General features: G+C 40.1%; 1 protein-coding gene across 1 annotated transcript in view; it reads left to right on the forward strand.

The window, feature by feature from the left end:
- The window catches only part of PELI2 (pellino E3 ubiquitin protein ligase family member 2), a 222,831-nt gene extending 209,712 nt beyond the window's left edge, over positions 1-13,119 (forward strand). Inside the window, exon 6 of the mRNA XM_022570491.2 lies at positions 8,379-13,119. Within this exon, the coding sequence (XP_022426199.1) occupies positions 8,379-8,945 (567 nt within the window). The 3' untranslated portion in view covers positions 8,946-13,119. The remainder of the gene's footprint in view (positions 1-8,378) is intronic.
- The last annotated feature ends 290 nt before the right edge of the window (positions 13,120-13,409 follow it).

Raw genomic sequence — 13,409 nt, forward strand, 5'->3', positions numbered from 1 at the left:
TCACAGAGTTAGAAGGTAGCAGCAGATGGGATTGAAACACAGGTCCTCCTGCTTTAAAGCCTGAACGCCTGGCTTCTACTCAGTACCATCATGTGGGGAGTCACACCTGGCTCTCACCATCACCAGAGCACTGCCTCCCTGGGCAGATAGAAAGCATACACTGGGTCCAGGACGGCACATCACAGGATGAGTTTCTTGTCTACTCTGGTTCATGTATTTTATTCACAGATAGAAAGAGCACACAAAAATAACAGCTAAGAGGGAAAACAGGCTACTGTTTGAGCAGCCACTGTGTATTAGTGGTTCTGAGGTCAGGCCATAGGTCCAAGTCCTGGTCTACCGCTTAGTAGATCTGCAGTCTTGAGTCAGTGGCTTGATCTGTCTGTACCTGGCCTCACATTCAGGTAACCAGAATAATGCTAGTATATATCCTTTAGGATTACTGTGAGAACAAGTAAGATTGGAGCAGTGCTGTACCCAGGAACAGTCCATAATTGGTTGCCATGATTAAGCAGGAGCTAGGAACTGGAAATCTGGCAGTGACCAGGATGTCCAGGGCTCTGCCCTCGAATTGTGGAGTCTGGAAAAGGTTATAGGCAAGACCTCAAATCATTAGGATATTGTGTGATAAGCACAGTCATAAAGTACTGAAAGGCACAGGAGTCCCTCAGAGGGACACCTGTCCTAGACATGGGAGTCAAGAGTATGTGGAATATAGAAGACCACAGACTGAAAATTTATAAGATGTTGTTTACCAAGAGCTGCCCTACAGGAAGGAAAAGGAAGGTTGTTTAACAACATGGCCCAGGGGGCAGAGATAAGATGGCAGAGTAGAAGAATGTGAGATCACCTCTTCTCATGAAAACACAAAAATCACAACTAACTAACTGTTGAACAACCATCAACAAAAAAAAATCACTGGAACCTACCAAAAAAGATATCCTACATCCAAAGACAAAGAAGAAGCCACTAGTGGGATGGTAGGAGGGGAGCAATAACGATAAAGTCAAATCCCGTACCCACCATATGGATGACCCACAAACTAGAAAATAATTACATTGCAGAGGTTCTCCCATGGGAGTGAAAGTTCTGAGCCCCCAGCCTGGGGATCTGGAAATGGGAGGAGGAGCCCCCGGAGCATCTGGTTTTGAAGGGGTTTGATTTCAGGACTTCCAAAGGACTGGGGGAAACAGAAACTTCACTCTTGGAGGGCACACACAAGTTCTCGTGCACACCAGGAACCAGGGGAAAAAGCAGTGACCTCATAAGAGCCTGACCAGACCTACCTGCTGGTACTGGAGGATTTCCTGTGTAGGCAGGGGCAGCTGTGGCTCACTGCAGTGACAGACACTGGCAGTGGTAGTCCTGAGGAGTACTCATTAGCGTGAGTCCTCCTGGAGGCCACCATTTTCTCACCAAGACCTGGCCCCACCCAACAGCCTTGGAAGCTCCAGTGCTGGGATGCCTCAGGCCAAACAACCAATAGAGCAGGAACACAGCCCCAGCCATCAGCAAACAGGCTGCTGAAAGTCTTCCTGAGCACACAGCTGCGTGCTAAACACACCCCCTGACACAGCCCTGCCCACCAGACGTACAAGACCCAGCTCCATCCATCAGTGGGCAGGAACCAGTCCCTACCACCAGGAAGCCTGCACAAGCCTCTTAGGCCAGCCTCATCCACCAGGAGGCAGACAGCAGAAGGAGAATTACAACCCTGCAGAATGGAAACCGCAATCACAAAAAAATTACACAGAATGAGATGCCAGAGGAATATGTCCCAGACAAAGGAACAAGAAGAAACCCAAGAAGAACAACTAAATGAAGTGGAGATAGGCAATCTACCCAAAATAGAATTCAGAGTAATGACAGTAAAGATGATCCAAGATCTCAGAAAAAGAATGGAGGCACACACCGAGAAGATACAAGAATGTTCAACAAAGACCTAGAAGAACTAAAGAACAAACAAAAAGAGGTGAGCAATACAATAACAGAACTCAAAAATATACTAGACGGAATCAATAGCAGAATAAATGAGGCAGAAGAACAGATAAGTGAACTGGAAGACAAAATGGTGGAAATGACTGCCATGGAATAGAATGAAAAGAAATGAGGACAATCTAAGAGGCCTCTGGGACGAAATTAAAACACACCAACATTCACATTGTAAGGATCCTAGATGGAGAAGAGAGAGAAAGGACCTGGGAAAATATTTGAAGAGATAATAGCTGAAAACTTCCCTAACATGGGAAAGGAAACAGACACCCAAGTCCAGGAAGTGCAGAGAGTCCCAGGCAGGATAAAGCCAAGGAGGAACATGCCAAGACACATAGTAATCAAACTGGCAACAGTTAAAGACAAAGTATTGAAAGCAACAAGGGAAAAGCAACAAATAACATACAAGGGATTTGCCATAAGGTTATCATCCGATTTTTCAGCAGAAACTCTACAGGCCAGAAGGGAGCGGCATGATATATTTAAACTGATGAAAGGGAAGAACCTACAACCAAGAATACTCTACCCAGCAGAGCTCTCATTAAGATTAAATGGGGAAATCAGAAGCTTTACAGACAAGCAGAAGCTAAGAGAATTCAGCATCACCAGACCGGCTTTGCAACAAATGCTAAAGGAACTTCTCTAGGCAGAAAAAAATTAAAAGCCACAACCAGAAACAAAAAAATTATGAATGGAAAAGCTCACTGGTAAAGGTAGGAAATCATCTGCTCACAAATATGATATCAAAACCAGCAATCGTGAGAAGAGGAATGTACAAATGCAGGGCACTGGAAATGCGTTTGAAATTAAAAGAATCTTGTTTATATATAAGCTGTATTTGAAATTAAAAACACTCTTGTTTATAGACTGCCATCATGGTAACCACAAACCAAAAATCTACAATAGATACACAAAAAAGAAAAAGGAATCCAAACACAGTACTAAAGTTAGTCATCAAATCACAAGAGAAGAGTACAAAAGAGGAAGAGGGGAAAAAAGACCTACAAAAACAAATCCAAAGCAATTAACAAAATGGCAGTAGGAACATACATATCAATAAGTACCTTAAACATAAACAGATTAAATGCTTCAACCAAAAGACATAGACTGGCTGAATGGATACAAAGAACAAGACCCATATATATGCTGTCTACAAGAGACCCACTTCGGATCTAGGGACACATACAGACTGAAAGTGAGGGGACGGAAAAAGGTATTCCATGCAAATGGAAATCAAAAGAAAGCTATAGTGGCAACACTCATATCAGACAAAATAGACTTTAAAATAAAGACTGTTACAAGAGGCAAAGAAGGACACTACATAATGATCAAGGGAACAATCCAAGAAGAAGATATAACAACTGTAAATATACATGAACCCAACATAGGAGCACATCAATATATAAGGCAAACACTAATAGCCATAAAAGGAGAAATTGACAGTAACACAATAATAGTGGGGGACTTTAACACCCCACTTTCACCAATGGACAGATCATCCAGACAGAAAATCAATAAGGAAACACAGGCCTTAAATGACACATTAGACCAGATGGATGAAATTGATATTTATGGAGCATTCCATCCAAAAGCAGCAGAATACACATTCTTTTCAAGTGCACATGGAACATTCTCCAGGACTGACACATGCTGGACCACAAAGTGAGCCTTTAAGAAAACTGAAATCATATCAAGCATCTTTTCTGACCATGACACTGAGATTAGAAATCATCTAAAAGAAAAAAAACCTGTAAAAAAAAAAAAACACACAAACATGTGGAGCTTAAACAATATGCTACTAAACAGACAATGGATCACTGAAGAACTCAAAGAGGAAATCAAAAAATACCTGGAGACAAATGAAAATGAAAGCACCACAACCCAAAACCTATGGGATGCAGCAAAAGCAGTTCTAAGAGGGAAGTTTATAGCGATACACTCTTGCCTCAGGAAACAAGAAAAGTCGCAAATAACCGAACCTCACACCTAAAGCAAGAAGAGGAAAAAAAACAAAACCCAAAGTTAGTAGAATGAAAGAAATAAAGATCAGAGCAGAAATAAATGAAATAGAGATGATGTAAACAATAGAAAAGAGCAGTGAAACTAAAAGCTGGTTCTTGGAGAAGATAAACAAAACTGATAAACTTTTTTAGCCAAACTCATCAAGAAAAAAAGGGAGAGGGCCCAAATCAATAAAATTAGAAATCAAAATGGAGAAGTTACAGCCAACACCACAGAAACACAAGGATCATAAAAGACTACTACAAGCAACTATACGCCAACCAAATGGACAACCTAGAAGAAATGGACAAATTCTTAGAAAGGTATACTCTCCCAAGACTGAACCAGGAAGAAATAGAAAATATGAACAGACCAAATTACCAGTGCTGAAATTGAATCAGTCATTTAGAAACTTACAACAAGCAAAATTCCAGGACCAGGTGGCTTCACAGGTGAATTCTACAAAACAATTTAGGGAAGAGTTAACACCTACCCTTCTGAAACTATTCCAAAAAATTGCAGAGGAAGGAACACTCCCAAAGTCATTCTCTGAGGCCACCATCACCCTGATACAGAACCAGACAGAGATATCACACACAAAGAAAGAAAATTATAGACCAATATCACTCATCAACTTAGATGCAAAAATCCTCAACAAAATACTAACAGACCCACTCCAACAATATACTAAAAGGATCATACAGCAATGATCAAGTGGGATTTATCCAGGGGTGCAAGGATTTTTCAGTATCTGCAAATCAATCAGTGCGATACACCACATCAACAAATTGGAGAATAAAAACCACATGATGATATCAATATATGCGGAAAAAACTTTTGATAAAATTCAACATCCATTTCAGATAAAAACTCTTTAGAGAGTGGGCACAGAAGGAACATACCTCAACAAAATAAAGGTGATATGTGACAAACCTACAGCTAACATACTCAGCGGTGAAAGCTGAAAGCATTTCCTCTAAGATCATGAACAAGACAGGGATGTCCACGATGTCCACCCTTGCCACTTTTATTCAACATAGTTTTGGCACTCATAGCCATGGCAATCAGAGAAAAAAAAAAAACAGAAGGAATCCAAATTGGAAAAGAAGAAGTAAAACTGTCACTGTTTGCAAATGACATGATGCTGTACATGGAAAATCCTAAAGATGCTACCAGAAAACTACTAGAAGTCATCAATGAATTCGGTGAAGTTGCTGGATACAAAATTAGAACACAGAAATCTGTTGCATTTCTATACACTAATGATGAAAGATCAGAAAGAGAAATTACAGAAACAATCCCATGTACCATCACAACAAAAAATAAAATACCTAGGAATAAACTTACCTAGGAAGCAAAAGAACTTTACTCAGAAAACTATAAGACTCTGATGAAAGAAAACAAAGATGACACAAACAGATGGAAAAATATACCGTGTTCTTGGATTGGAAGAATCAATATTGTGAAAATGACTGTACTACCCAAGGCAATCTACAGATTCAGTGCAATCCTTAGCAAATTACCAATGGCATTTTTCACAGAATTAGAACAAAAGAATTTTAATTGTATGGAGACACAAAAGACCCCGAAAACCAAAGCAATCTTGAGAAAGAAAAACGGAGCTCAAGGATTCAGGCTCCCTGACTTCAGACTATACTACAAAGCTACAGTCCTCAGAACTGTGTGGTACGGGCACGAAAACAAATATAGATCAATGGAAGAGGACAGAAAGCCCAGAAATAATCCCACGCACCAATGGTCAATCTATGACAAAGAAGACAAAACTATACAATGGAGGAAAGACAGTCTCTTCAATAAATGGTGTTGGGAAAACTGGAGAGCTGCATGTAAAATAATGAAATTAGAACATTCTTTAACAACATACACAAAAATAAACTCAAAATGGATTAAAGACCTAAATGTAAGACCTGATAGTATAAAACTCTTAGAGGAAAACATAGGTAGAACACTCTTTGACATAAATCGCAGCAATATCTTTTTGACCCATCTCCTAGACTAATGAAAATAAAAACAAAAATAAACAAACAGGACCTAATTAAACTCAAAAGCTTTTGCACAGCAAAGGAAACCATAAACAAAATGAAAAGACAACCCACAGAATGGGAAAAAAATATTTGCAAACAATGCGACCCACAAGGGATTAATCCCCAAAAGTTACAAACAGCTCATGTCCTTCGACAGATGAATGGATAAAGAAGATGTGGTACATATATACAATGGAATAGTACTCAGCCATTAAAAAGAATGAAATAATGCCATATTCAGCAACATGGATGAACCTGGAGATTATCACACTGAGTGAAGTAAGTCAGAGAAAGATATCATATGATATCACTTATGTGAAGAATCTAAAAAAAAATAATAATACAAATGAACATATTTCCAAAACAGAAACAGACTCACAGACTTAGAAAACAAACTTATGGTCACCAAAGGGGAAAGGTGAGAGAGAGGGAAAAATTGGGAGTTTGGGATTGACATATACACACTATTATATTTAAAATAGATAACCAACAAGGACCTACTGTATAGCATAGGGAACTCTTCTCAATATTCTGTAATAACCTTAATGGGAAAAGAATTTGAAAAAGAATATATACGTATATATGTATAACTGAATCATTCTGCCATACACCTGAAACTAACACAACATTGTTAATCAACTATACTCCAATAGAAAATAAAAATTCAAAAATAAATTTCAGAAGATTGAAATCATATGAACTATATTCTCCGACCATGATATAATCAATCTAGAAGTCATGAATAAGATAAAAAGAGCATCTGTGTGTGTGTATGTATATGTGTGTGTATATATATATATATATATATTTTTTTTTTTTTTTTTTTTTTTTTTGGCGGTACGCGGGCCTCTCACTGTTGTGGCCTCTCCCGTTGCGGAGCACAGGCTCCGCATGCGCAGGCTCAGCAGCCGTGGCTCACGGGCCCAGCCGCTCCGCGGCATGTGGGATCCTCCCAGACCGGGGCACGAACCCATGTGCCCTGCATCAGCAGGCGGACCCCCAACCACTGCGCCACCAGGGAAGCCCTGTGTATATTTTAATAAAATATATTTATAAAGAAAAAGCAATGAATAAAAATAATCATAAGGAAAACAAAGAAAAACATAGCCTAAACTCCAGCTTATTACCACAGCAGTGTTCTTATTCTTACAAAGTTTATGCAGAGATGAGACCTCCCGAGAATTACCTGTGGTCAGGAAGAGAAGGGAGGCTCCTGACACCCGGCGAGAAGGGAGGAGACTAGGAGGTGTTCAGGGTGGGAGTGGGGCGAGGAGAGCGCTTCAGCGACTTAAACGCTATTCAAAAAGCAGTCACCGTATTTTTCCTGTAAAGTATTGAGATTTATCATTTTGTTGGGATTTTAGCTTTTTCTAACTACCAGTATTGGATACTTTTTTGGGGAAGGACCGCTGTTGTCATTAAAGGACAACTTCCAGGCAAAGTGCCATCCAAGTGAGCCCTGAATGATGAGTGGGAGTTTGCCAGGCCCAGGGGTAGACTAGGGGTGGGGTGAGCCGGGATAGAGAGTTCTCGGCAGAGGTCACTCATGGCACGTGCCAGAGGGCAGTGCACCTAAGTGCATCCATAGAGCACAGGTGGCCCACGGAGACAGGGGTCAGGCTCCTGTGGATCATGTCTAACTGTGCTGCTTGTCAGCTGTTAATCAATCTTGTGAGCACTTGGTACGTAGCACAGCCAGTCTCTAGGGGCAGGACAGAAATAAAGACGCAGATGTAGAGAACAGACTTGAGGACACAGGGAGGGGGAAGGGTAAGCTGGGATTAAATGATGTTCCAAAGCTCACAGTGAGCGCTTCTGCTCCAGACCTTAGGAATGCAGGATAGATGATAGATTGTGTGAAGCCGAAGGTCACCAAGAGTCGTTGGCACCACTATAGTATTTACTGCAGGGCCCCCCTAGGGGTCTTCTGGATTGGCTCTGGTCTAAATGAGCATGAGTCTTCACCAGATGGACTGGCTGGACATCTCCTGTCCCTTGAGACCAAGGAGGAGTTGTGTTGTTGACTTGAGGAGGAAAACTAAAAATCTAAGGAGATTTGTGACGTTTGTTAAAATAACCACTACATTAATTGAACATGTAAAGTAAATGTATCCGTGCTTAGGGCCTTGTGTGTTTCACATACATGATTTACATCCAGCGTTCAGATGAGGAAAGGGAAGTTCAGGGAGGGTGAGTTACCCACCTAGTCCTGTTTTGCAGGAAGGCCATGGGATAAACTGCCCCCCTGTGTTGACTACAGAGATGATCTTTAAGAGGACAAAAACGTTAGCATGGTTTGTCAAATTTTGCTCTTAAAAGGCATGTCTGTCGAACTTGTAGGTGGAAAGCGAGACCAACGTCCTGCAGGACGGCTCCCTCATCGACCTGTGCGGGGCCACCCTGCTCTGGAGGACAGCAGATGGCCTCTTTCACACCCCAACCCAGAAGCACATTGAAGCCCTGCGGCAGGAGATCAACGCTGCCCGGCCACAGTGTCCCGTGGGGCTCAACACCTTGGCCTTCCCCAGCATCAACAGGAAAGAGGTGGTGGAGGAGAAGCAGCCCTGGGCGTACCTCAGCTGTGGCCACGTGCACGGCTACCACAACTGGGGCCATCGGAGCGACACGGAGGCCAACGAGAGGGAGTGTCCCATGTGCAGGACTGTGGGCCCCTACGTGCCACTCTGGCTCGGCTGCGAGGCGGGCTTTTATGTAGACGCGGGACCACCCACTCATGCTTTCACCCCTTGTGGACATGTGTGCTCAGAGAAGTCTGCGAAATATTGGTCTCAGATCCCGCTGCCTCACGGGACTCACGCATTTCATGCTGCCTGCCCTTTCTGTGCCACGCAGCTGCTTGGGGAACAGAACTGCATCAAATTGATTTTCCAAGGTCCAGTTGACTGATGCCCTTTACAGCCATCGACGACGACTTTATTAACAAGTTACTGTGAAGATTTTGCCACTAACTCTAGATTTTACCTTTTTATAATACCGTTCATTAAGGGGAGAGGGGGTCCTGAGGCTGGGAAAAAAGAAGGGCGTGGTGATGAAACATGCCAGGCATCGATGATAACAGTGGTGTGTTGCATGCTCAAAATAGCAGCATCCTCATTGAAGTCTGCTTAATTAAACCATAATATCTTTGTAACAATTGGATTTAAAATGCCATACTTTTGTTTTAACCTTGGGGTTTTTAAAACAAGTTTTCTTTGTTAAATTTGGACAGGACTTTAAATCCCATTTTAAAACTGTAGAAGAAATTTACTCAAAAGTTGTTGGCTCTTAACTGCAAACTTTGGTGCTGTGTGGTATAGGTGTTAGACATGCCGTATCTGGAAATACTTGATACAGGTTAGAATCTGACCAGATACCAAAGGGGCAGCTCTATAAGATGATGTTGGGGGACAGGAGACCTTAGGCACAGGTGATTGTTTTGAAATCTGGGGCTTTTCTCTGATTTTTCTTTTGAGGGGAGGGGATATTCATATGTTGTCATGTCTTTTTTTTTTTTTTTAAAGTTCAGTGGAATTTAATTACTTTATACACACATTCATCAAATACCTTGGCATTTCAAACAAAGAGTTTCCCGTAACTTTTTAGTCTGCCTTTTGTTATTTTTGGTCTGACGTGGTCTAGCCCTGATTCTCATCTTGCATAGCCAGAACTGTTTGGTTGATTCAAATGTAGCTGCTCTTAAAAATTCATTAACTGAGAGAGATTATTGCAGCAGAAAACATGGCCCAGGTAATATAATATCAAGTTTACTTGCTCACTGAATAATTTAAGAGTGATTAAAAATAAGATTTTACTTTTTAAAACTACTCATTGGAATTTCCTAAGTTTTTCTTAAGAAAGCCAAAATTCCGTGAACTTAAAAAGCAACATATTACAACAATACAGTCAGTTTTGTTCACCCCCTTTCTGCCATCTGTCACCTTCCCTTGCAGCTTACAGAGCCCTATAAGTTTTGAAAATGTTTGCAAACCAAACTAAATTTAAATGTGATCATTAGATATACACAACACCAAGTGGTATATCTGCAGAGAGCATTTGAAATTACTGATTTCAAGAGAGCAAATGAGTGTTTACTGAGGAATAATTAAATCAGAATTTCATATGAGCTCCACCAGCCCTCTCTGTTAGTTTCATTTCATTTTGAATAATACTTCTTGGATGTTCATTCTCTGTGCTCAGTACCAGTGTATCACTGTTCCCGTGATGTAAAGATCCCTTAGGACATGCGACTACCAGAGCTGGCTGGGATGAAACAGATTCCTGCCACATGGAGCAAGTATGTTTAAATTAACATCCTCTTAAATTGACCGTTGCAGATTCATGCTGCACTTTTTTAACCTTTGTAAAGATATATGATTTATATGATTCTAATCTACTGCATTCCTGTTAGAATTGGTTTTTCCATGGTTTGCCTACTAGCAAATATTTTGCCTATTTTCAATTGTCCTAACCCATTTTGAAAGCCCTTTTCCTTAACATGATAAGATCTATTAGTCTTGATTGCTGCTGCTTAAATTGACTTAATATATAAAAATTTCATCCTCTCAGTTTTCAAATAGCTTTACTTTTCAGTGGAGATTATTGTTTATGAGGTGTTTTTGTTTTGGTGATTTTTAAGTGCTGTGAAAATCCAACCACAGTGCTCTCATTGATAGCTTACTCAATTCTGTATAGCTTGCTTGACCTGCAGACAGAGAATGAAAGAGAACGATGAAATTGCCCAGAATATATCCAATGCCTTTTGATGTAGCCAGAGTCTCCCATGATTAGCTTTTACTGATGGAATATGTCTTTTCAGTCTGTGCTGCTTTAGGCTCCACAAAATGATACAGGAAGCACACAGTCCCTTTTCTTGCGATGTGGTTTGAAAGTGGTTTGAGGAGTCTTGATAACCCTAAAAAGCATCTTGTAAGGTAAATAAATAGTCTTACATCTAGAAAGACTGGATTTTACCTATCAGAAACTTTTTTTTTTTCCAGAAAGTTACCATCTGATATAACTTTCTATTTCAAGGACTATAGTAGTTCAAGGTCTGGTAGTTCCACATGCAACATATACCCCAAAATAGTTATCTTCCAACCTGAGAAGTTTGACTTTTTAGTAAATTTGGGTAGAAATTCCAAGCTCTTGGAAGGGGCAACAGTGACCCCCGTGCCTCTGTTAGCACCACACCTTTTCCTTTGACTTCCAAGTGAGGTCCCCTCTCCCCTGTCTAAAGAACCACAGCAAGGTGGCCCGTTTGCAGAAGGAAGCCAGGCTCATCTTGGCCACTGCTAGTAAGATCTGCTAACTTTGGTTAATGAGACTTTTTTTCCTCTGGAAAAAATGAGAATAAAGAACTCTAGCTCAGAGTACAGTAATACAGTTCAGAAAAGGTAACTTCTCAGAGGTTATGTCTGTTTTTATGTCTTCCTTGACATACATTCAAGGGCAAATTCCACTCCCCAGGTGTACACATAGGAAATTGCAGACCAGTTATCCTGATCTCAGCCTGACTGAAATGCCTTCTGTGACTAGGTTTCCAGAAGAGCTCCAATGATGTATTCCCATAGGTTTTTTTTCCAGTTGTTTACGCCAGTTTATTACAAAAAAAAAAAAAAAAAAAAGATTCAGAGTGAATGGGATACAACTCTGAATATTTTTCTAGTCTGGAATTGTTTTTATTATTACTAATCAGTGCTGCCAGGTCATGCATGCTGCAACACATTTCCCTTATTTGGTTTCGCTTTTTGCAAGAAGGGCTACAGTTCACACTGCAGAGTAAGTATTAAGCTTTCTGGGGTTTTTTCCCTAACTGTAGCCCAAAAGAATTAAAATCTTTTAATATAAATAGAGAGCATATTTATCATTCCTCGATAGTTAATTATAGAGTTTGGTACCTTTGTGCCTCAGGGAAGCCACGTGACATAACTGGTTATAGAATTTCAGGGTTAGGGTTTAAAGAAAGGAGAAAGCCATTGGAAAAATGATGGGCTCCTTTAAGGAGATGAATGAATCTGGATGCAGAAATATGCCAGGAACTGGCATACACATGATTGTAGTAGAATTTATTTCCAGTAGCAGTAGGGAAATTATTTTAAGTTATTACATCTACTATATTAGCAAAGTTGAGGAGAACTCTTTTCTTCATAAAGCTTCCATGCTTTATTTTTGCTTACATTAAAAAAAAAAAAAAAATTCAAACCCCTGTCATTTGGGAGCTCAGTATTGTTATTTGGGCACTTTTTGAGAGTTTAAAAAGGAGCATGTTTTTCTTAATTTAAGTCTCACATAGATTATAGAATTTTTACCTGCAGTTCTATGATTTTGATCAACTTTTCTTTTTACAGCCATTCTGTTCTTTGGATTTGCATGAAAGGATATATGATCACAACATTGTCAATGCTGGCTAAAAAACTTATCTTCATGCAATCCTGCCTTGTAACAGTGGAATTTCTAATAGACAAACCACAGAACCTTGATTTTAAGCTGGATCTAGCGCTGTTCTTTTGGCTGTAGCTCTTACAACCCCAGAGTTTAACCTTCATAGGCTGAGGGTATGAAGTTCCTCCTTTAAAGCTAGAAGGAGAGCACAGCTCTGTCATCATTTCTTTATGACCCAGTCGAAGACCAATGAGACAACTCCAGGATCTTTTTAAAAGAATGCAAGCATTACTGAATCAGTAAAACAGAAGAAGGTTCAGTATTTCTTCTTAGTAAAACTAATATCCTCTCAAGTTTTCACCCTCATGCAGAATCCCTAGAGGAAGATAGGGAAAAGCAAGTATTTTTCCAGTTCTACTTAACTGTTTCTAAAAAAAATAAACTCGATGAAAGGGAAGTTGTTTCTTTTTAGCTGAGATGACATATTGTTTCTCTGTTTTAAATAGTCTAGAAGCTAAGAGGTTGGTCATATTTACCATGTATAGTGTTATGAGCAGGTAAATTTTATGGATATATTTGTAAAACTGTTCTTTTATATTTCATGTCAAATTGAAAAGTTTATTTCTTCACTGTTATATCTGTGGAAATACAAGCCATTTTACAGGAAAAATCTTCAGAAACTATTAAACGGATCTCAGTATGTTTGTGAGTCGTTGTCTTCATCAGGACATTAGATAGGAAGTGGATGTAAAAGTAGACTTGACTTTTGCATTTTTCAAACTTATAATTCGATCTCAGACAGTTGAGCTGATCATTGTTTTATATTCTGCACAATACCTATTTAAACCAAAATTCTGAAAAATCTCAATTTTTTTTTTTTTTTTTTTTTTTTTTTGCGGTACGCAGGCCTGTCACTGTTGTGGCCTCTCCCGTTGTGGAGCACAGGCTCCGGACGTGCAGGCTCAGCAGCCATGGCTCACGGGCCCAGCC

Source organism: Delphinapterus leucas, chromosome 2, assembly GCF_059928025.1.
Source record: "Delphinapterus leucas isolate spDelLeu-1000000601 "Yukka" chromosome 2, BTC_Dleu_Yukka2, whole genome shotgun sequence".
Classification (NCBI taxonomy): Eukaryota; Metazoa; Chordata; class Mammalia; order Artiodactyla; family Monodontidae; genus Delphinapterus; species Delphinapterus leucas.